The 24718-nt window shown below is 38.2% G+C and overlaps 1 protein-coding gene across 1 annotated transcript; it reads right to left on the reverse strand.

The window, feature by feature from the left end:
- Positions 1–540: 540 nt before the first annotated feature.
- On the reverse strand, positions 541–23455 carry LOC126968652 (DDB1- and CUL4-associated factor 12 homolog). Its single transcript, XM_050813678.1, has 10 exons — positions 23085–23455; positions 22331–22487; positions 21740–21892; positions 20023–20144; positions 14409–14508; positions 12219–12375; positions 9966–10123; positions 8644–8800; positions 6112–6209; positions 541–4555 (listed from the first exon to the last, which is right to left on the reverse strand). The coding sequence occupies exons 1-10, from the start codon at positions 23180–23182 to the stop codon at positions 4403–4405; spliced, it is 1353 nt and encodes a 450-aa protein (XP_050669635.1). The 5' UTR covers positions 23183–23455; the 3' UTR covers positions 541–4402.
- Between the last annotated feature and the right edge of the window lie 1263 nt (positions 23456–24718).

The raw sequence follows: 24718 nt of genomic DNA on the forward strand, positions 1-24718 counted from the left end.
CGCTTCGTTCGCTTAGCCGGATAATATTTCAAACTTTTTTAAATCACTGCACGTTTCATACTTAACTAAATTTCAATTTTTACTCAGGCAGTCCCGTCTCTCATTTCGTAGTATTTACACCCTTTTTGCAGTTCACATCACAAACACACTACAACTCAAACGTATTTACATCTATAATAATACAGTAATGCCTTGACGCAGACGATGCATGACAACTAGCAGTTCATTCTACAAATGTATGACAATCGGCCGAGTGACGTTCACTTATTTACACAATGTACAACTAAATTTAACTAATATTTTAAAAGCCCAGCAAGGGTTGGATCACATTTTAAGACTTTAATTAATTACAAGAACTACTTACCGTAGATAATACAGGGGTTAAACTATGAAATTGCCGTTTTATTGTAATAGGTAATTCCAATTGACATAGAACCTTCATGGTTTGAGATTTTTGAGTGGAACTTTAAGGTATGTAGTTCTTCTTTTGCAAAATATGCAGCGATTATCTACTTTCAGTTCTTTTTTATTGACAAGATTAGCTTTGACAAGAAAGATGGATATTTCGAAAATTCTAGTGATTTTTGAATACGAGTTCCGACGTGTAATATCAATGTTGCGTTTGGAGAGGGGACTGATAATGAACGCACCGTGCGATTTTGGTTTAAACGCTTTCGTGGTGGAAACTTTGATTTGAAGCACGAACCACGTGGCAGACCGCCCACATAGGTGAATAACGATGAATTGAAAGACATGATCGAAACCGATCCGATCCAAACTACCCAGGAATAAGCGGTAAACCATGTTGCGGCAATATCAATAAAATCAAAAAATGGATGCCTCATGATTTGACTGGTCTGCAGAAAGAAACGCGTTTTAAAACTTGTGTTGCCTTGTTTTCTTTATGATAATCTTAAGCGATGGCTGACCCCAGATCAAACGCCGCAAGTATCCTAAAGCAAAGCTTACCAAAAAAAAGGTAGTGGTAGCTCTTTGGTGGTCTCAGCATGGTGTTATTCACTATAGATTTCTCCGATATGGTCAAGCAATAACGGCAGATGTCTGCTGTGCCAACTCCGGACAACGATAGCAAAACTAGCAGTGAAACAGCCCTGACTCATGAATCGATCTTCACCGTTATGGCTCCATGATAACGCGAGACCTCACACAGCACGAGAAACCGTTTGAACTCTACAGGAACTGCAATTAGAAACCATTCGCCAGACCTAGCTCCAACGGACTACCATTTTTTTTCATGATTTGCACAATTTTATACGTAATAAAGTTTTCTTCTCATGAGGCAGGAAAAATGCTTTCACAAAGTTTGTCGAATCTAGATCACCACAGTTCTATTACATGGCAGCAATGTATAGATAATGATAGTAATAATTTTTATTAAATAAATATGTTACATTAAAAAAAAAAACGAATTCAAATTTTTCAGTACAAATCGGCAATTTCATACTTTAACCCCTAATAATGAGGTTTATCGTTTCGTCATACCGAAGCTATAACGTTAGTCTTAGGCAAAGACTTACCCCCTTATTCATAATGGTCCGCTAAATTTAATCAGCCGCTAAGAAGTGTTTTTTCTCATTCTGACTTAGGTCAATAGAAGAAGACAGAGTGTGAATTAGCAATGCTTTAAGTTAGCAGACTATTATGAATAAGGGGGTTACAATATACTAACATATAGACGTCCTGACAGCCCGATGTCAATGTGTGCATTTGCTAGTTGTTAAATATTCAAAATACTAAGGTGCTAGTATCAAGGTCGTGGCTGACTGTTTACGACTTGTACATCAATATCGGTAATACAGTAACAATAGATTCCTTTTCCATCTTGTATCGTCATTAGAGATGTTCTATACGCTTAGTATATTGTAGCATATTTTTTTTTGTAGATTTTCTTCTGTTTATAGTCTCCGGTTAGATACAAAATATATGTAAAATGGGGGATGGCGGCTAATGAGGCTATATTAAGTTTAATAAAACATACAAATGCTAGTGTACTGTGAATTAAATTATGTAAAATATACGTTAAAATATATTTAAATCTAATTCAAGGTATCTGTGATATGGCTGTAACGATTAAAATTAACAAACGGTTTCGACGTGTAAATTTGTTAAACCTGATTATTTAACAAAATCATTTCCCATAACACAATACCTTCATTAATCTTGAAGATACTTCCAATAAATATTTGAAGTCAATCTCAATGTTCGCGCAGAATATTGGAATCAAGCAGTGCCTTTCAATACTCACATGATATTTTACGGTATTCAAGGAATTAACACCGATTATAGAGAAATGTTTTGTCCTCTTTACGAAACTACGTTTAAAAAAACCGACTTCAAAAACTGAAAAGAATCAAATAACTAAAAATTTAATTTAATACACCTCTTATGCAAACCTTTACCTTTAATATTAATAAAATACTATTATTTATATGTACTACCTATTGATAGGTTTTAAGTCAGTGCCAAGCTCGAAACAAAATAAAACTTACTATTATAAACAGTTTACTTACTGTAATTATTTAGGTTGTCTCGCCACGCATGTCTGTCCGCTTGGGTTGTTTTGTTCTAGACGAAGCTATGCCGCTCAAAGTTACGCGTGGCGAGTGTAGGTACCTTTATTACATTTGGCTTGGCACCGACTTCAAAGCTATCAACATGTAGCACATACAAATAATAGTATTTTAATTAATATTAAAGGTAAAGGTTTGCATAAGAGGTGTATTAAATAAATTTTTAGTTATTTGACTCTTTTCAGTTTTTGAAGTCGGTTTTTTTAAACGTAGTTTACATTTTATTTTTTACGATTTAGTGTCAGTTAACAATAATATATAATCAACCCGAATTAAAACTCCAAAAAAAGCAGTACACAGAAAACAATTATGTCATCCACGTAGACGAAATTTTCCATATAACTGTTCATAAAATGAAAACTACTGGGCCAAACTATGTAAAATTTTTATGGGTCCAAATGGTACTTATTTTGCACCAAACAAAAGAATTACGTTAATCGGATCATAATCTTAGAGTCATCGGTGTACATACATAAAAAATATACCGATCGAATTGATAACCTCCTCCTTTTTGAAGTCGGTTAAAAATATCTACTCATACACTTTATTTTAACGGCGGTTTCATTAACAATAATCAACCGCTACAATTATTGTTACAATAGGGCGTCCGATATTGATGACATTACAAATGTACCTCCCGATATGTAATATTAAACTTAAACGCTTTTGTAATGGAGTTATAGAGTGACACACACGGTTTGTGTGCATGCTAAATGTGAGAGGGGGATTCATTTGCCCTCATAAATGTTCTCGTCTTATATTAAATTGCACACAGCCTCACTTAATAATTATCAATTAAAACACGTCCGTCATTTTTCTCACTGATCTGGTCATATTAATAATGAGGGTACTTATAAATTTATATACTAGTTGGAACAGTAATGTTAACATTTGGAAAGGCCGCGGCTTCTCACCATAAAGCGAGCCGAGTATACGAGGTAGGTAGTAGTGGCATTGAATACCACTTAACAAGACAACTGCAGTCGAGAGCAATTTGACGTAATTCCAGAAAACCGTTGCAAACCACAATCAAGTCGAAATTGAGTTAAGAACAAAACTGGTCACGTGATTTATATGTATAAGAAAGTATATTGTATTAAATATATCGTTGTCTTGTAACCCATAACACAGGCTATATATCCTTAATTTGGGGCAAGATAATTTGTGTGAAAAGTGTGTCAATATTATTATTATATTAACGGACTGACAAAAAATGGCAGCCCTACTGTCAGTCTTTAAATGACATCATGACTAAGTAGCCCAACCCACATGTATGGAATGCACTAATATTTATTATACTTTAAACAAAAAATCCTTAGGTGATACAACCATCCACAAGCCACAAATGGATTGGAACGTTTTTCACAAACTAAGTCCAATTATAAGACAATCCCGCGATGAATAAAAAAAATGAATAAAATAAAAAAGTTCACAAGAAACCAAATTAAATACATTCCGATTTTAACAAATTTTTTACTACATTTGGATTCGATTACTTCTAACACCCCGTGTTCGCTTGAATACAGTCCATTGTTTTTCGTTATGCCACGTCAATATTATAATTATTTGTACCTCACTTCACGTCCCTTTTTTCAGCGCCATTTTGTTTTTATATAATGACCCGAATGAACTCGTATAATTAGAACCGTCCGGGTCCCCTCCAATCAAATTGTATGTAACTATTCAAAACCCTGCTCAAGGGACAGGTAGAATTCGGCGGCAGGAATCAGGGTTATATTATTTTAATGGTATTGTTTCGAGCGCCATTTCTCTTCCTGCTATTTATTTCCCCGACGTACGGGTGACGGCCGTCACTGCCAGATGCCGGCGTAGTTTCCGACGAGAGGCGCGGGCAGTGGGCCGCCGGCGGTGAAGATGCGAGTGCCGCTGTCGTCGTAGCAGTGTGTGTAGATGGCAGGCACGTACTTCACCTGGTTGAACCCCTCCGCCTCCTCGTCTGGGAACTGCGCACCCAAACAATCAGAAACTCGTTTACTTAATTACATATCATACAATTTGTTATGTTTTTTTAAAGTGAAAAACCTCTCTTCTAGGATTAATCTAATACATAAAATTCTCGTGTCATGGTGTTAAACTTTGAACTCCTCCGAAACGGCTTCACCGATTCTCATGAAATTTTGAGTGCATATTGGGTAGGTCTGAGAATCGGACAACATCAATTTTTCATCCCCCTAAAAGTTAAGGGTGGTCCAAACGATTTTTTTTAATTATTTTGACAATTTTTTAAAAAATTTGATTATGAGTCAGCATTAAAAAATACATACAACTTCAAATTTTCACCTATCTACGATCAACAGTTACTTTTGTATCGCGATTTTAATATCGGCAATACAACGTTTGCTGGGTCAGCTAGTACACAAATAAAATTGACTGAGAGTTAAACAAAGCATAAAAGATTTTATGATGATACGTCACTCGAACGGTTAGCTCAGTTGGGAGAGCACTCACATGGGTTCAAGCCCCGCATCGTTCATAAAATTTTGTTTTCAAATTTTATTTATTTAATTAAATTGCGTTACATGCGACTTGGTTACTAAACAAACTTGTAGTACCAAATGATTATCACATGCACTTATTTAATTACATATTATACACATTAAACGACAACAGCAATAGCCAGACATCAAGATGGTGGGGATGATATCGTAAAAAGTGAGGTGTCGTGCAAAGCTAAAATTCGGAGGCAGGAATCACGACAAACAGCTCTTCGCAACACTCCCCGTGATAAATGTGGTAAAAGACACACAATGAAACAACATCTCTACGCCAAAAGCCAAATGATCTAGCCGTCCACAGAGATCTGGATCCAGACAAATCGAGCACAGGGCGTTGCAACAAAATGGTTCCAGCTGATACTGGGGTGCGCCAGACCAGAGATGACAGCAATACTCTGTATGTGGCCGGACCTGCGCTTTGTAAAGCGCTAGAATGTGGGCCGGCTTTAAGTATTGCCATGCTCTGTTTATGAGTCAATTGGCTTTGCCTATGACCGCGGAATTGGTAATCACTCTAAATTTCGAGACCCAGTATTAAAATACTAGCCAAGGCAGTAAGGAAAATGTTGTTGAAGAGCGATGATACGACAAATGGTTTTTTTAATGATAAACCTGCAAACTTCAGTCCTCTGGGGGTAAAATTGGCTAAAATTAATATTTCCACATTCGCCTTCATTCCACGACCTTCTCGAGAGAGGACTCCATATATGACACAAGTTTCACGGTTTATGATTTCCCAAGAGACCTGCATGGCCCGTGTATACGACATGTCCAGTACTATCAACCGCATAATAAGGCATGTTTGAGGCGTCCAACACATCATTGATTGTTTTTAAATTCTCTATCTTTTATACTTTTAGTGAAAGTGTGTACCTATAGCATAATGTTTAGAATGGGATGTCTCCAAGAAATATAAAATAAAAAAGAAGCATGATTCTTCAATGAAGTAACTACTTGAAATTTTATCACATCTCTGCGGAAAATAAAGATTAGATGGAACTCACCACATAGCCCCTGGAGGCTCGAAGTGTGACCGTCTTGGACGAATGGATGTTGCTCTCAAGATACTTGCCCGCTCGAATGTCGTAGAACATCAGTAGACCTATAATTTACATATTCTTATTAGTGATCTAATAATCACTCTAGAATCCCAGTGGCTATGAGCGGTAGAGCAATTAATAGTATTTGACTATCTGCGATCTACTTATACTGCTGACGGGTTCATTCAGTCTCGAAGGACCAAAAAAAACAAAGTAAACTTTTCACGCATATGATTCACCAATGCAAAAAATTATAATCTTTTATTTGCACTACACTGTCAAGACTCAGTGCTAGAGGTACAGCAATTAATATTATTTGAGTATTTGCAATCTACTTATACTAACGACGGCTTCATTCAGTCTCGAAGGACCAAAACAAACAGGAAATTTTTCGTTCATATAATTTACCAATGAAAAAATTTATACTCTTGTATTTGCGAGTAGATAACTTAAAGACTCAGTGCTATGTTATATGATAACACAATCAATAGCAATATTTTGGCCATATAGCGAGAGTCTGCGGTACTAAAACTAGTTATGACAACCTCAGAAAACATCGATAGATGGTGGGAAACTATTTACAAAAAAATGGTGTACTTTATTACGTTGATTCTTGAATAACACGGAAAACGAACGAAATTATTTCAAAATGCAAAAATACTTCAGAGTATTGTACGTTTCTTCGCGGCCATTTATATTATACGTCAAAATTATTTTTCTGGACGCTCGCGAGGTGCGCTTCAAATAGGCACAAAAAATTTGCTTTTCCAGTGGTATTTATACAGGTCAGTGGTATACACATAGACATTACTGACAGCATTACTTATCTAAAGTTTCTTTTATAGTGGACTATAGATCAAAACAAAATGATGGTGTCTTGAAGTAGGTATTGACTTTGACATGGCTTAATCCAATTTTCATTTCTGCTAGAAATTAAGTACGATTTCGGGTTGGAATCTCTGCTTATTGATTGTTGATTATTAAAAACATATTCAACAATAGGGATTAAACTTTAACCCCTAACATACAATTAGAATTATTGTATGAAATTGCAGATCTTTTAAAAGAAGAACTACATAGGTACCATGTGGAAAAAGTTTCACTCAAAAATCTCAAACCATGAAGGTTCTGTGTCATTCGAGGTACCTATTACAATAAAACGGCGATTTCATTATACAGGATGGTTTTTTGAGAAGGGCGGTGATGTTGTTATGAATGAAGTTATGATGAATCTTACTTTTTTGTTGATATTCTATCGAGCATAAATTCTGTCATGGTATCAAATGCGCTGAGGTCATTAGAGAGGCGTATTAACTTATTCATTGGAGTCAACGGAAACCATTTTGAGCAACTTATAATTAGGTGATAGTGAGATACGAAAAGCAGTTTGTAATTTATTTCTATTTTTTTTTATGGAATAGGAGGACAAACGAGCGTACGGGTCACCTGGTGTTAAGTGATCACCGCCGCCCACATTCTCTTGCAACACCAGAGCAATCACAAGAGCGTTGCCGGCCTTTGATGAAGATTTGCTTTCATTTTTAGTAATAAATCTCTTTGCAAAGATTGATCCTTATCAGGAACAGCGTCCATTAGTCCAATAATACAGGATGTAATTTTTTTGAAAAATCATTCGGGTGAAGGAAGATATTTTAAAAAACTAAATATGCAGTTACTGGTTTCTTATAATCGAGGGCATTACTCCTTTTACTACTTCACTCGTCGGTTCCGCGTTTCGTCTTTAAGTCTCGTAGTTTTCGACTTGGTCATTACAGCCCTTCTCAAAAAAACACCCTATATAGCACCAGAAGTAAGGCAATTTAATACCATCTTTGTGCTGCAGAAGAGGGCTATTCGCGCTATTTATAACCTAGGTCCTAAAGAATCATTAAGAGAAAAATTTAAAGAAATAAACAAACTGTTCCTTCTCAATACATTTTTGATAATGTTCTGTATGTTAATAAGCACATTGAAGAATTTTCTAGAAACTGTGACATTCATAATGTTAACACGAGGAACAAACATAAACTTGTTATGCCTACTACTCCGTTGGGTCGAGTTAGTAAGTCTTTTGTTGGGCGATGTATGCTTCTACAATATGATCCCAGAAAATGTACATAACAAATGTAACACATTTTAAAAGAAACACGAAACTTAAAAGAATTGTTAAAAAACGTTTGTGTGGGAAAGGTTACTATAGCATAAACGATTTTCTTAATGACACCACGGACTGGGATTACAGCGAACACCCTCAGGCTCTTTAATTATAAATGTTTATTGTAAGACATCACATTGTAATTCATATTTTATATTAAAAAAAAAGCCCGCTGAGTTTCTTGCGCCCATTCTTCTCAGGTCTGAGGCAGTCTCTTTTGAATGGGTGGTAGTTTTTAACGTTCAATAAGTGATTTTAAATCCTATTTTGAATAAAAATATTTAAATTTGAAGTGACATAATGATTGTTTATCAATGCAATAGGTCGTCGGAGTAACTGACCGAGCCCCGTGCCGATGGTGAGCATGTCTCCGCGGAAGCTGGCAGAGCGGATCCCGCAGCCGTTGTAGCGAGAGGTGATCTTCTTGACGGACTGCAGCGTGCGACAGTCCAACAGCAGTGTGTACGACTTGCAGCCGATCGCGTACAGACCGCTCTCCTACACAAGACACAAGCACAGCTGGAGTCACCCAGACTTTAGCAGCAGTGCAGCCACATCTGACTAACCGACTACTGTAGTCTTGTTTTTTTTTTTAATGGAAATAGGACAAGACGACCAAGGCGTTCAATTGAAGGTAATTGATCAGGATTCTTGAAACCCCAAAAAACAAACAAACATACAACTGCGTTCATCACCTTGAGACATAAGATGTTAAGTCTCATTTGCCCAGTAATTTCACTAGCTATGGCGCCCTTCAGACCGAAACACTGTAATGCTTACGCATTACTGCTTCACGGCAGAAATAGGCGACGTTGTGGTACCCATAATCTAGCTGGCATAATGCCCATTACAATGCAGTGCCGCTCAGGTTCCTTGAAAAATCAAAAATTCTGAGCGGCACTATAATTGCGCTCGTCACCTTGAGACATAAGATGTTAAGTCTCATTTGCCCAGTAATAAATTTGTTACACGGAATTTTTATAAGAACGATCTTTTCAACATGAAGCAAAATGCGAACATATAGTTCTCTCATATTCGTAACTAAAGCCATTTAAGGGATTAGCAATTACAAATTCTAAATTTTTTATTCACCTAGAAAAAACCTGGCCAGAACTAGCTGTCACTTATTTTTAGAAAGGCTATATTTATAAAGGCGCTACATTTTGGAATAATATAATAGGTAATATGTATATATATATATATATGTATGGATATTATACATATTTATTAATTTATTTATAATCGCTTATAAAATGCTCACAGAATACCTTTATTTATTTATGGTGTATGTGGATGATGCAGCTACTGTACTCAATAGTACTGTACTCAGTCTGTTGCATCATTTTACATATTATATTGTGATTTGTAAATAGATATACTTAAATGTAAATCGTGATATACAAGAGTGGCAATGAGTTTCTAGCTACTTCTTCTCATTAGCTGAACCTTTTACGAAGTAGCGGTAGATTCAATAAGAAAATTTTTTTTTTTTGATATTCATAAGTGTCATTTCCGTGACCTACGTGAATAAACTGATTTTGATTTGATTTGATAATACAAGAGAGTTTGGTTGGTGGTGAGCACTTAAGCTGTCTCGTAAACCCCTCTGTCCTACAGTTCCATAATCAAAAGGCTTGACAAGATATCTGATGTGATGGGCTACCTGCGTGGCGAGACACACGAGGTCCTGGCACGAGGGTAGCTTTCTGGAAAGCGTCTGGCGGAAGGTCTCCGCGCTGAACACGTGGATGTAGCCGTTGAGAGTGAGCGCTGCGATCTCCCGCCACTTCTTGTTGAAGGTCACCGCGCGAACCTTCTGACCTGAACAACACATCACAGTAACTGTACTGATGAGTTACGGTATAACTATACACATTGATAACCGAGGAACATCTAGGTTTATTACATATCTTTGATTGTGGGTCCAACGCTCACAACTTTCAATTTTACTCACATTTTCACTTCGAAAACAGCACATAGGGTCATTTCGCTAGTTTGCGACCGATTAGCGGAACAGCACACTTTGTAAAATAAAACAGATAGCATATGTTTATTAAACATCATATTTTACTTTATGTGCACGTAACATATATTTTTTTATTGATGTAGGCGTTACTTTGCGGAAATCCATTATACAAATGATTTGTGTTTTCTTTAGTGTTAATTCCGCCAATATTTGTCTTTAAACAATTCGACACGTGTTTCACCTCTACACGAGGCATCCTCAGGACGTGTTGTCTCGCCAAAATAGTCAGTCGCCAGTAGCGGTAGTAGTTGTCTAGTCTAGTTGTTATTAGAAATGACATCAAAAAGAATTCTAAAGGAATCAATTTTGAGAAAATAAATGCCATTTATGCCTTTATTTGGCGGCCGCAAACTAACAGTAGTGCTCTCATCACGCCACGATATTAATAATATATTCGTAAATCAAGACTTTAATTGTATTAAGTGTAAGTAAAAAGACAAATTATTTATGACTCAAGATGTCAGTTAACCGACCACCCGGCCGCAAAATAAAATATCTACAAAATCCATGTATGAGTATGCGACCACCTTGTTTTTTAGATATTTAATTATATTCTTCACTAAATAAATGCAAAAACGTATCAACCAAGCACTATAGACATCGCAAAAACTATAATGACCCGCAAAATTAAAAAACTAAGGAAAATATTCACTTCGAAAACAGCATGTGTTTCTTATTTTTTTTCCTATTTTGCAAGCTTACAGACACGGCTGGCACTGGTAACGAAATGAACGAAAGCCTGTTGCCACACGTTTGATGTTATCCTGCCTGGTTGCGCCAGGGAATTTAAAGTGGACTGTATTAATAAAAATGGGGTACTCAGGTGAACAGAATAGGAATCATTGAAGTAAAGGGAATAGCCGGTACTCACCTCTTCTGCAAGATCCTGGGTTCTTCTATATTCGCCTGAGTGTGCTGGCGAATCACAATATATATATCGCGAGACACTTAACGAAGAAATCACTACGATCTCACGGCGGCAAATCAACAGGAATACGAGGATTTCCTGGATTTATACTTAAATGTTGCGGGAGCTCAACCTTCGCGTGCGGTTACTTGACGGAATGTGTGTTACGCCATACGACCATAGATGTCGCGGCTCGCGGTTTATTCTTAACTTGTACCGGCTAAGTTGCTAGGATAAAGGTGTAAGGGGTTAAGGAAACGGTTGTGTGTTATTTGGACAACTGGCGTTACCACTGCCAATTTTAAGAAACCCGAGGAATAGTAATAGCTTACTTCTCGCTAGCTGAAGTTTGTGTGCAATAAAACTATAAATTGCTTATTATTTAAGTATTACTGCAGTGTTAGCTTAAAACGGTCGCAAAGTAATGCATGCTCGAAAACCCCCAAATTGAGCCTAGTTCGAATTCAAATAATAATTTCTTTGTCTTTATCAACAAAGACACCTAATGGACGTTTGTCAGTATAGCGAATTGACCTCTGACAATTGAATGATTCTCTTAAAGAGAGTTTTAGAATTTTTGTGCTGTCGAATGTGTCCTAGACAAAAGTATAAGTGATAAGCTTATATTAAACTAAAGTGCAACCCCTAACGGCCGTTCCCAATATACTATCTACAGATAGAGATAAATTACTACCATCTAATGATAATCTGAAGCTGTCCCAATATACCCGATAAGTCATTCTTATCGCCTTATATTGGGACGCGTGAATTGCAATTTCCATACAAACTTCAATCGCTGGTAAGCTATACGTCGATAAGTTTATTGGGACAGAAAAGTCAACAATAGTTACGATTTTTATATTAAGTAAGAGATAGATTGAATATTGGGAACGGCCGTTAGAGACATATTCTGGAGTGGATCGATCCTTCAGTAGTCACGTGCAGCCATCACTTATACACTGTCTGGTAACACAGTACGGTACCGGTGCGACAGTCCCGCGTGGCGGTGGGCGCTATGTGGTCGTGATGGGGCGTAGCACGCGGGGGTGCGGCCTCGTCGGCCACGTGCCACAGCGCCAGGGTGGAGTCACGGGACCCCGTCACCAGGAACTCGTCATCCAGCCAGCACATGTCTAGTATCTGAAATGAAAAACTTGTCCCTTTAGAACATTGCATTTTGTATAATTAAAATGTGTTTAGGACATTTTATAAAAGACATCGGTCAAAATATGACCTATCCTATCTGTGAAAACTTTTAATTGTCCTTCTGTAATTATGTATGTAACTGATTTTTTAACCTATCTCTAAGTTTTCCAAAAATGTATAGTAAAAAAAAAATAAAAAAATCTCTTTTGCAATGGATTAAGATAATTCTATCTCTACAAGAACTTCAGAAGGGATTAATCATGCATAGGTTCTCAACGTGGGCGATAACGCCCCCTTGTGGGCGTTTGAGACTTTCGGGGGGGCAGTAGAAGACCCAGAGAAAATTAGGGGGCATTGAGATGGCGCAGATGGGGCGTGAGTAGATTAAAAAATACAGTCTAAAAAGGCAAAAAAATACACGAAAATACTCTAGAAAAAAACATATTCTCAAAGTGGGCGGTGAGCAAAATAAGGTTGAGAAACTATGGTTAATGGGATTTGAAAGTTTTATGTAAAGCTACTTTGGCTCTGATCAAGCTAGAACCATTGAAAATGTTTGAATGTTTGCTATGCAGTATGCACGAAGTCATATCATCTTTTATCTTTCACCATAATATTAAGTATGAGAAATGATCCGATGAGCCCTTACAATAGTCTTGAACCATGTTCCACCAAGCAGTATCCATTGCTTGATGGACAATGCCAATAGCCACAAGTATGTTTGTTGCATCATTTAACATATTATATTCTAATTTAAATGATTTGTAAATCGATTGAAATGTAAATCTTGATATAAAGGAGTGGCAATGAATTACAAGAGCGACATCTCAAGTCAATTTCCTAATATCAAAATATTGGGGTTGAGCAGGTTATCAACTGTAAAGTAGATGCTGTAGATGAAGCCACAACCTGAGAGTGGAACAAAGCATACAAGATTTTATAACGATACGACACTCGAACGGTTAGCTCAGTTGGTTAGAGCACCGGTACGGAAAGCCGGAGGTCGAGGGTTCGAGTCCCGCATCGTTCATAAAATTTTGTTGTTTTTCAAATTTTTTTTGAGTGGCAATGAGTTTCTTGCTACTTCTTCTCATTAGCTCAACCCTTTACAAAGTAGAGGTAGATTCAATAAGAAAAATATTTTTTTGATATTCATAAGTGTCATTTCCTTGACCTGCGTGAACAAAGTGAATTTTGATTTGATTTGAATGGACATGGAACCACCAATCAGCATTAAGTGTATAATAATAAACTTCAACACAACACACTATTCCAAATGCAATTGCATAATATACAAAAGCCCAATGAAAAACCTAAATTATATTGAAATAATACCTTTGAAATATAAAAATACACAACCGATTTGTAAAGTAAGGTCCGTATATAATAGTCCGTATACAATAGCGCGGTTTGAAACACTGATGAATTCCCGAATAGCTTAAACTTAAATGCGATTCCAGTCTCGAAGCCTACAAAACATTCGAGGTGTTCTAGACAAGTAATATGACAAGACAAGTTTATGCTCGCATATAACAGCTAAATATCAGCGTTTGTCCACGTCGAAACACCAGTGGAACTGCAGGCAGGGCAATTCTGCACGATTGGGAAGCTCGATTGCACAAAACATTAAGTATGCATAAACGAAATATGCCATTAATTACAAAATATATCAAACAACAAATAAATATATTATATAAAGTTACTAGCTGACCCAGCAAACTTTGTATTGCCGATATTAAAATCGCGATACAAAAGTAACTGTTGATCGTAGATGGGTGAAAATTTGAAGTTGTATGTTTTTTTTTTATGCTGACTCATAATCAAACAAATTTGAAAAATAGATGCTGTCCGATTCTCAGACCTATCCAATATGCACTCAAAATTTCATGAGAATCGGTCAAGCCGTTTCGGAGGAGTTCGGTCCCGCACACCGTGAAACGAGAATTTTATATATTAGAAGAAAAAAACAAATAAATAAAGTATTAGATTAAACAAGGAATTATAGGCACAATATAATAATTAGTTACCCAGTCTTTATGTGATTCCCCGACACAGACGGGGTCCAGCGTAGGCAGGCGGTAGATAGCCAGCTCGCACGAGTTCCGCGCTCCCGTCGCGAGCATTGTTCTACATTGAAAAAAAAAACATTACTTTTATTATTTCATTCAACTTTAAAAACACATTCTTCATTTAGAATAAAAGGACAAACGAGTCAATGGCCACCTGGTGGTTGATAATCATGACGGGCGTTGCCAGCTTTTTATTTAGGTGTACGCGCTTTTTTGGAGTTAACTGTGTGGAATCGTTTTGAAAAAAACACATCACAAGGAAATGTATTCCACAGAATCATACTCAGTCCAGCCATAAATACTGTTACAATTAAAAATAAACAAAATATTACATTTGAATTTGGAATCTGTCTTTTTTATATGATTGTTCATTGAGTTTTCTCATTTTGGCGCCATTGCATTGTACAATATTTTGCGATATTAAAATGGAGTGGGGTAATAAAGAGAACCGAATCGCTGTGATTGTATTACACAAAGTAGGTATGGAGCCAAATGCAATTTTTAAAACTCTCCATACGCTTGGTATTAGTAAAATATTTGTGTACCGGGCTATTAATAGGTATAAAAAGGCATAAAAGGCATTTATTTTCTCAAAATTGATTCCTTTAGAATTCTTACTACTATGAGACCTCCTCTGCTTGTGACAGAAAAAGATCTGGCCGTCCACGTAGTGTTCGTACGAAAAAGGTGGTCAAAGCAGTAAGGGAAAGAATTCGATGAAATCCTGTCTGAAAGCAAAATGTTTTATCTCAGGAGATGAAGAGAGCACTTAGAACCATGTCAGTTATTTTAAAAGATGACTTAGGACTTGCAGCCTATATGAGACATACTGGTCATTTTTTAACTGATAATTTAAAAATGAATAGGGTGGTAAACCAACCAACAACAACAACCAAGTAACTAACTTACGAGGGAACGATGCTGCTGATGAATTGTCCAGGAGGGGCTCAGCATGACAGCAAAAGGACCAGAACCAACTATCCTTCTCCCGTCTAGCTGGCCTGCAACGGTCATACGTCTGCCGTTTTTGCCCTGTGCTGCCTCGGGGCGTAAAAAGAATAGGGTAGTCCCAGGTCCAAGGGTGTCGTAAGAGGCGACTACGGGCTTTTTGAAAGTGGGAGAGTCACGCTGCTGCCTTATGACGTCAGCACAATCGGGCCAGACTCGTCCGGGTTACTTACCACACTCGCACAGAATACCGGCGTGAAGTAGCGGCCTAGTGCCGCTATGTTTCGCATAGGTTAGTGACGAGGACCGGAGGCCATTCCCCCCCGTCCTTCCCCCCCCCCCCCCCAACAAAATATGAGAGCGGTCCTAAAAAATAATATACCCCAGGAGGGTACCGGCTCTTGTAGAGCCGGAGAATCCCTCCCCGAGCATTCGCGCTCGGGCTGCCCCTCGTATTCTGGGGAGGGCACAGTACCGCGTATGTCACAGGACAAACAGGGCAGCAACACCACGGCACCCCGCTCCACGCTTAATGTGGACTTTTGTAACATCCGGGGAATTCACTCCAACTTAAACGCCGTCCACCACCACCTTGAGACGGCGCAGCCGGCCTTGTGTTTCCTTACGGAGACGCAGATATCTCGACCTAGCGATACGTCATATTTAACGTACCCCGGGTACAAAATTGAGCATAATTTCATGCCTCATGCCGGGGTATGTGTGTACGTTAGGGAGGATATCTGCTGTCGCCGTCTCGGCAATTTTGAGGGTAGGGGCCTGTCTACTCTCTGGCTCCGCGTAGATTTAGAGGACCGCGTCCGCATCTATGCGTGTGTCTACAGGTCCCATAGTGGTAACGCAGAAACGGATCACCTCATGGGCTGCGTTCAAGCGGCATTTGATGACGTGCTTGCTCAGATCCCCTCCGCTGAAATCGTAGTCTTGGGTGATTTCAACGGGCACAATGCCGAATGGCTTGGATCACGTACCACAGACTACGCAGGGCGATCTGTGCATAATTTTGCATTGGCGTATGGTCTGTCCCAATTGGTTGAGTCGCCGACGCGGCTCCCGGATGTGGATAGCCACATGCCGTCCTTATTAGATCTTCCGCTGACTACACATCCCGATGGTTACCAGGTCTCTGTCGACGCCCCTCTCGGAACGTCCGACCATTGCCTGGTCAGGAGTGTAGTGCCTATCCGACGCCAACGTCGCAGACCACCAGCGACCCGCCGCGTTTGGCACTACAAGTCAGCAGATTGGGATAGGATGCGTTCCTTTTTTGCATCCTACCCTTGGGGCGGGGTTTGTTTCCTTTCAGATGATCCTAGTGCCTGCGCCGTTGCAGTAGCCGATGTGATACTGCAGGGCATGGATATTTTTATACCAAGCTCTGTAGTACCGATCGGTGGCAGATCACAGCCCTGGTTCGATGCGTCAGTTAAAGCAGCATCTGACTGCAAAAAACAGGCGTATCGAACTTGGGTTGCGGCGCTCGGCTCAAAGGATCCGAACTGCAAAGTTCTGAAGAGGAAATATAACCGTGCCTCCAGATTTTTTAAGCGGCAAATCGCCCGTGCGAAATCGAAGCACGTCGTCAAAATTGGCGAGCAGCTTTCCAGTTACCCGACCGGAACACGCAAGTTCTGGTCGTTGTCGAAAGCTGCTCTTGGTAACTTCAACCAGCCGTCCATGCCGCCGTTGCACATGAGGAATGACACCCTGGCCCATACGGCAAAAGAGAAAGCCGATCTCCTGTGCACTCTTTTTTCCTCCAACTCGACTCTTGACGACAACGGAAAAACACCGCCGACCATCCCGCGGTGTCAGAGCTCCATGCCTGAAGTACAGTTCCGACAGAAAACTGTTAGGCGAGCTCTGTTTTCGTTGGACGTCAGGAAGTCGAGCGGGCCGGATGGCATTTCTCCAATCGTGCTTAGAACGTGTGCCCCTGCCCTGAGTTGACGCCGGTGCTAACGCGTTTATTCCGGCACTCTTATTCAAAAGGCGTAGTCCCTGATTCATGGAAGTCAGCCCTTGTCCATCCGATCCCAAAAAAAGGAGACAGATCGGATCCGGCAAACTACAGGCCTATTGCTATTACCTCCCTACTCTCCAAAATTATGGAGAGCATAATTAACCGCCAGCTCTTGGTATACCTTGAGGGTCACCAGTTGATCAACGACCGGCAGTACGGCTTTCGCCATGGTCGGTCGACTGGCGATCTTCTGGTATACCTAACACACAGATGGGCGGCGGCTATTGAAAGCAAGGGGGAAGGCCTGGCAGTTGGTCTGGATATAGCGAAGGCCTTTGATCGTGTATGGCACAAGGCGCTCCTCGCAAAACTTCCATCATTTGGGCTTCCCGAGAGCTTATGCAAGTGGACCTCCAGCTTCCTCACTGGGCGCAGCATACAGGTCGTTATCGACGGTTATTGCTCGAATCCCAAGCCCGTGAACGCTGGAGTGCCCCAAGGCTGTGTGCTATCTCCCACGCTGTTTCTTCTGCATATCAATGATATGTTGGACACCGCCAACATGCATTGCTATGCAGACGACAGCACTGGTGATGCCGTATACACGGGCCATGCAGGTCTCTCTCGGGAAAACGTCGACCAGTGCCGGGTGAAACTTGTGTCTTCTATCGAGTCCTCTCTCGAGAAGGTCGCGGAATGGGGTAAGTTGAACCTTGTCCAATTTAACCCCCAGAAGACTCAAGTTTGCGCGTTTACCACTAAAAAAACCCCATTTGCCGTATCACCGCTCTTCGAGAACACTTCCCTTAAAGCATCGCCTAGTATCGGAATACTGGGTCTCGAAATCTCGAGCAATTGCCAATTCCGTGGCCATCTGGAGGGCAAAGCCAAACTGGCTTCAAAGAAACTGGGCGTCATAAATAGAGCACGGCAATACTTCAAGCCGGCCCACATTCTAGCGCTCTACAAAGCGCAGGTCCGGCCTCACATGGAGTATTGCTGTCATCTCTGGTCTGGCGCACCCCAGTATCAGCTCGATCCATTTGACCGCGTGCAACGCAGAGCAGCTCGAATTGTCGGGGACCCAGTACTCTGTGAACGGCTGGATCACTTGGCGTTGCGTAGAGATGTCGCTTCATTGTGTGTCTTCTACCGCATTTATCACGGGGAGTGTTCCGAAGAGCTGTTCCTGCCGCCGAATTTCACCTTCGCACGACACGCCACAAGTTACGATATCATCCCCACCATCTGGATGTGTGGCGGTCCTCCACAGTGCGGTTTTCAAGGAGCTTTCTTCCTCGTACCACGAAGCTGTGGAATGAGCTTCCTTGTGCGGTGTTTCCGGGACGATACGACATGGGTACCTTCAAGAAAAGCGCGTACACCTTCCTTAAAGGCCGGCAACGCTCTTGTGATTCCTCTGGTGTTGCAGGAGAGTGTGGGCGGCGGTGATCACTTAACACCAGGTGACCCGTACGCTCGTTTGTCCTCCTATTCCATAAAAAAAAAAAAAAAAAAAAAAAAAAAAAAGTCAACACACCAAGGAACTACATAATAAGCACTCGATGGAAGTGAGTGGGTGAAGACAAGCAAAAGAACTTCAAATAGACCCAAATCTCTCTCGAAAGCTAGTAATATTTCCACGACATAGGTTTTGTAAAATAACTCATGTACTAACGGGTCTTTTAACAAGCATCTGTTTAATATAGGTGTCACCGACAGTCCACTGTGCAGAGCCTGCATGGAGGCAGAAGAAACAGCCGCACACATCATTCTAGAGAGTAGGAGTGTGGCCACATACCGGGCTTAACACCTTGGGTCACCGAGGACTCTAACCGAGGTCACGGGTGACATCACAGGTTTGATACACTACCTTAAGGAGCTGGGCTGGCATAATTAGCCGCCCACCTCACCACGCAAAAAAGGCGCGCTGTAGTCGTCGAGTTGCGGATAGTAGCCCATGATAACCTATAACTTATAGGGTGGTAAAATCGAAACAACTACTGAAGCGGTACTCATAGGGAGGTCACAGAAAAATTTTATTTACAGATGAGAATTTTTTACAATTGTGCAAAATTTTAACAAAATGACCGTATTTTTGCTCAAAGCTCTAAGGAAGCTTCCCAATTAGTCGACAGAGTGCAACATGGGCACGAAGGAGTGACTGAGCCATACTTTTGTGAAAAAGGTATCAAAACATGGGCACAAGTAGTGTATAGATACCATTCTTGAGAAGCTAAGAAGCTTGAAGCCCCTATAATATAATAATTTGGAGTCCCTAAAACAATCAGTACGATTGACAGTGAAGAATTTTCCCATGGAAAGAGTGCATGCTTGTATTGATAACTGACCTCAACATTTAAAGCACAGTATTGCAGCCAATGGAGACCACTTCGAATAAGCTTTTTATATTTTAAATTGTTTTATATTTATGAATTAAACTAACATGCTGTAAAAGTAATAAATGTTATTTGCAATATATAATTGTTTTTTCTTTGTTTTAGTGTTTATGGCAAGACTAGGTAGATATCTTAGATATGGGTAAGCCGAATGATAGGGTTTATTGATGGTAACTCTGTTACTTCGAAAGCCTTCATGAGAACACACAAATATTTCTAAGGTTATAATAGTGACATAACAAACTTAGAAGGGTTAATCTGCAGCGCATGTATGCCAGTCTGGTGGTCGGCGCCGGGCCATGGTGTGCGCGGTCGAAGCGTCGGTATAGAATCCAGTGCACGGGACCGGACGTCATATACCATTAACTAGAACAAATCATAAAGTAATCAGTAATAAAACAAATAAATACAATATGATATTTTAAAATTACCAACTATTCATCCAAAAATTAGGCCGGGTCAACACAAGTAACTACACCGTTGATTGAAACAGAAAGTGTGTGGTGAAGCAGATGAGAGACAAGTTGGAACTTTATCCAGCCACACGTCAGACCAAACACAAATCAAGTGGCTATGCAAAAATAGTGTGAAGTTATACAATTAATAAGTAAGATCAACAATAAATATTTTATCTGCTGTAATTTTGTTTGCTAAGAGATTTTTGGTAAGAGAGGCGGTTACTGCGATTTTTCATAGTTTTCGACTTTTTACGTATTTTTGTTGAATCCTGACATACAAGATGTTTCATATTAAAAGACATGCAAATATTTTGTTGGTTACATTTCAGTAAGTATATCTTTAATAATTAATATTATAACTAAATTAGATTCAGAAGTGCTAATATAAATTAATAATAGGAGATTCAAGTTGGTTAATGTAAAGGTATACTTAAAACACCTTACAATATACAATTACATTGTCACTTTCTTATTTAATTACTAGCTGACTCGACAGACATTGTTCTGTACGTCATAATAAATAAAATACTGTTTTTTTATGAATTTGTCAATAATATTTCATAACATCAAGAATTATATCGTAAAATATACTTCCTGTTGTTATAATGAAATTGTTTCACAGCAGAACTGTCAAACCATGTGTCAATAAATTCTCTTATAAAAAATATTTCCATACAAAACAAATATTTGAATTAAAAATAATTATGGGTCTCAGATTGATATAAAAACTATCCTATCTCTCAAGTTGGACTAACCTGCACTTGATGAAGTCATCCCCATTAAAGTTCATTAGTTTAGGAGTCCATTGCGGACAGACAATGTGTCACATAATTTATATATATTAAGATTTTTTGACATTAAACCAGATAATATAGTAAAAATAATCACTAAAAATTATAATAATAAGCATTATATTGGTGCCAGTTACCACCATGTTTTTTAATAATTATGTATAAATGCATTTAACACCTTAATTTTATTAAATATTTTATACACATAGTATGTCATTTTTTTTTGGTACAAAATGGTTCTAATGTGGGCAACTCAGTCTTGTAGGATCATGAGATGGAAACAAATAAAAGTCTCCAAACCGAATGAATAAATTTAAATTGTTCTTAACAAATAAACTAGCTTCCAGTACATAAATTTCAGTAACAGTAACTTTTAATTTTTAAATTTAAGCATAAATTTAAAAATAGAGGTTATGAGCAGCTATCAAAATATCACAGCTCTTACACATTTTTCACTAAACATTATGTTCCCACACACTTTTTTATAAGGTGTTGTATAGAATGATCGAATCTATCTTCATTCTATTATAAGTTCAAAGGGAAATAATACTTCCATAAAACCAGAAATCGAATGAGGCATGCATATTTCTAAATGCTCCCGATCATCTTAACGCAAGGGGTTAATAGATCACCATGATAACATATATTCTTTAACAGATTATGATTTATGTTTTGTTACAATTCTGAATTGTGTGTGGGTATTTTAGGTTACCTTATTGCACTTAGTACCAAAGACGATCTGCCTGTCAGAAAGCCATTGTGAGCAGAAAACTTTGTTGATGTTTCCAAGGCTGATTGGGGTCTCACGGAACAGATCATGAGTGAGCATGTGTCGCGTCCCATATGACGGGTCCACCGAGCGTTCCTGTAAAAAGTTATAGATAATGTGAAGTATATTTTGTCTTGGAGCATGACCGAGTAGTGACCAGTTGGTTACTCTTCAGGTACAGTTCTTAGATATCACCACATTGACCCAAGATGATGATAGCACTCCTGCAGCAAGAGGCCAATTTGTAGGAGTGGTGAAACTGTGGTCGAGACCTGATAGACATTGAAGAGAATGGAATGAAGAGTTCCATAACATGATTATGATATGAGCAACAGCTGGACTGTCCAGTTAAAAACACACAAGTGTCATATTTTAAATTTTTGCCAATAATATCATTATTTTCTGTGTATTGCAAAAATAGTGTGTTTTGGCAAAATTGGTACCCATACTAATAAAGTTTAAACTATTCCATGTGTATAAAAATTACTACTGGCCACTTGTTAATGAATTGGATGAAATGTGCATGGCACTTACCTCAGGTGCAAGAATTTCTCGAGAACGAACATAGTCTACAAAGTTATATGATGTGCAAAGAATCCGGTGTTGTTGTGTTGGTGTCTCTTCTTCACTATCACTATCTGAGTAACAAACAAAGTCCTCTGGTTTCTCAGGCTTACGCCTCTGTTCTAATCTGAAAAGTGCAAATAATAATAATAGCATTTTATATAAATAAGGTCAAGAAGAGAAACTATCAGCTATTAGTCATAATAACTTAATAAGAGTAATAGACACAGATATCATGTTGAAATTAGTATTATAGAGTACTCAACTATTTGTTGTATTTTGTACTATCTATAGTAGTTAGCCTACTGACAAAACTCATTTTTGAGCATGTAACACTATTAAAAATTTTATTTCCACATTGTTTTAATGTGCTGTAAACGGTTATTTTTTTTTATCAATAATAAATTATTACAAAAAACCCTAAATAGCAGCTGATGTCATAGTTTACCTGATCTTGATGATGTTGGTAATAGATTCAGATCTAAAGATCAGAGTTATTAGATCTAAAGATGAGAATTATCAGATGTAAGAAGTAAGTTCTGTAATTATTGTCAAACTTGCTTACTAGAGTTCAAAATATTGTTTATACTTGTGTGACCACATTTATATTAATAATTAAGACTAAGTATTTATCAAACCATTAATTACAAGTTGATTTTTTCATGCTGATGAAGAGGTCATACCAATCTCGTGTCAATGATCTCGATATTATATACATAATTACCTCAATGCTCTAGCCTTAGCACGTCTCTCTTTTAATCTACTAGGAATATAGCACGAAGGATATCGCCCTGCAATTGGTCGCCGTACTGTCTGCGCCATTTTATCAAAATAATACAATCACACCACACGATCAACTATTTACTTTCGTTTGGTTCTGTTGTACGTGCATCCATAACTCCGATTCGACATATTTCATTATCGCGACTGGTTTTGGGTATTGGTGTGTGCACGTTCCACTTTCTCTATGTATATTGAGATGATAGACTTGACCCGTTTTTATATGATATAATTAATGAGAAAAACTGTGTATTATTAACAATTTTAAGCACTAAACAAAAAAAAAGAGATAACAAACTAAGTAAAATTAGAAATTAAAAAAAATTGACATTTGATGATTTGACACTTATTTTCTATTCTATTTTTTAAATTGTGGCTTTTGTGGAAAAGTCACCACAGTTGAACCATGTCAAGTAGAGGTAGGCTACCACTGACACAGAACACGTCTATTACTCTAACCCTCTTTGACTCTATCGAGAGGCATGATCTCGTTGGCTGACAATATCAACTTTTTTGCTAATTCGTTTGTTCGTCGCTTGTACTTGACTGTCGTAAAAATTATTGATTATTCGATGATCATTCAAAAAAAAAAAATGAAAATTTGATTTCAACCTGAATCTTGAAACAATGATAAAGAGCTTTGAATTTTGACACCATAGAAGTCACAGAAGAGAAAAAAATTGTAGAAGTGGCATCATGTCATTTTACTATGAAAACCGATGTCGCCAAACTCACACATTTATCTGTTAAATATTTGATACACACACTTAATTCCGGCTTTATGATAGGCCTAAATTCACAATCACGAAAAGACATAACTACAAATTTATTTACAGCAATTTCGAACTTGATACAATTAAGCTAACCTCATATTCTTAAAGTGATTATGACAACCTCAGAACTTTTTCTTAAATGGCGAAAAATAACATATAAAAACTTGAAGTAATAGGAACTCTATAACCATAGATTTGACTATTGTCAAAATACCTAGTGTTGTACGAAAATGAATAAACATATCGATAAGTTAGTGACAACTAGACAGGGTTGATAAAGTATATTACCGATAAAGTACGTCGTAAGCTAAAATAATGATTAGCCAATATTTTTCCTTAGGTATAGTTTTATTTAAAAGGATGGATAATATTTAGCTTAATTCAAATAAAATCAAGATAGCGTACACGAATAGTCTCGGAATGTTACAATACCAATATTATATTTACCTGGGAAGCTATATACGCATAAAACATAGTTTTTTTTTTATAAGTATTCATCGTTATTCTGTATAAACCCAGGGCCTAATATGACATGGGATTTTATAAGCATTACTAATTCCATACATATTGCGCGTGCGAAAAGAAAATTTCCAAAACAAGCATTAACGAATGATTAATAAAAAGTGAAGCTATACGAAAGTATAATCTTATATAAGAATAATCTTGTTAGTCTTATGATAATTTATAGTATGATGTACCTACATTTTATGCTACAATGATGGCAAACATTCCCAGAATTCATGGTTTTGCGATCTATTTTTTTACAATTTTATGACGTAATTCCTCTAATGCATGATGTGATGAG

Source organism: Leptidea sinapis, chromosome 16 (assembly GCF_905404315.1).
Source record: "Leptidea sinapis chromosome 16, ilLepSina1.1, whole genome shotgun sequence".
Taxonomy (NCBI): Eukaryota; Metazoa; Arthropoda; class Insecta; order Lepidoptera; family Pieridae; genus Leptidea; species Leptidea sinapis.

Coding starts and splice junctions, on each gene's coding strand:
- LOC126968652 (XM_050813678.1), bottom strand. CDS start 23,182: ATGGCGCAGACAGTACGGCGACCAATTGCAGGGCGATATCCTTCGTGC. Junction 22,488..23,084: donor GCTAAGGCTAGAGCATTGAG/GTAATTATGTAT, acceptor TGCACTTTTCAG/ATTAGAACAGAGGCGTAAGC. Junction 21,893..22,330: donor GAGAAATTCTTGCACCTGAG/GTAAGTGCCATG, acceptor AACTTTTTACAG/GAACGCTCGGTGGACCCGTC.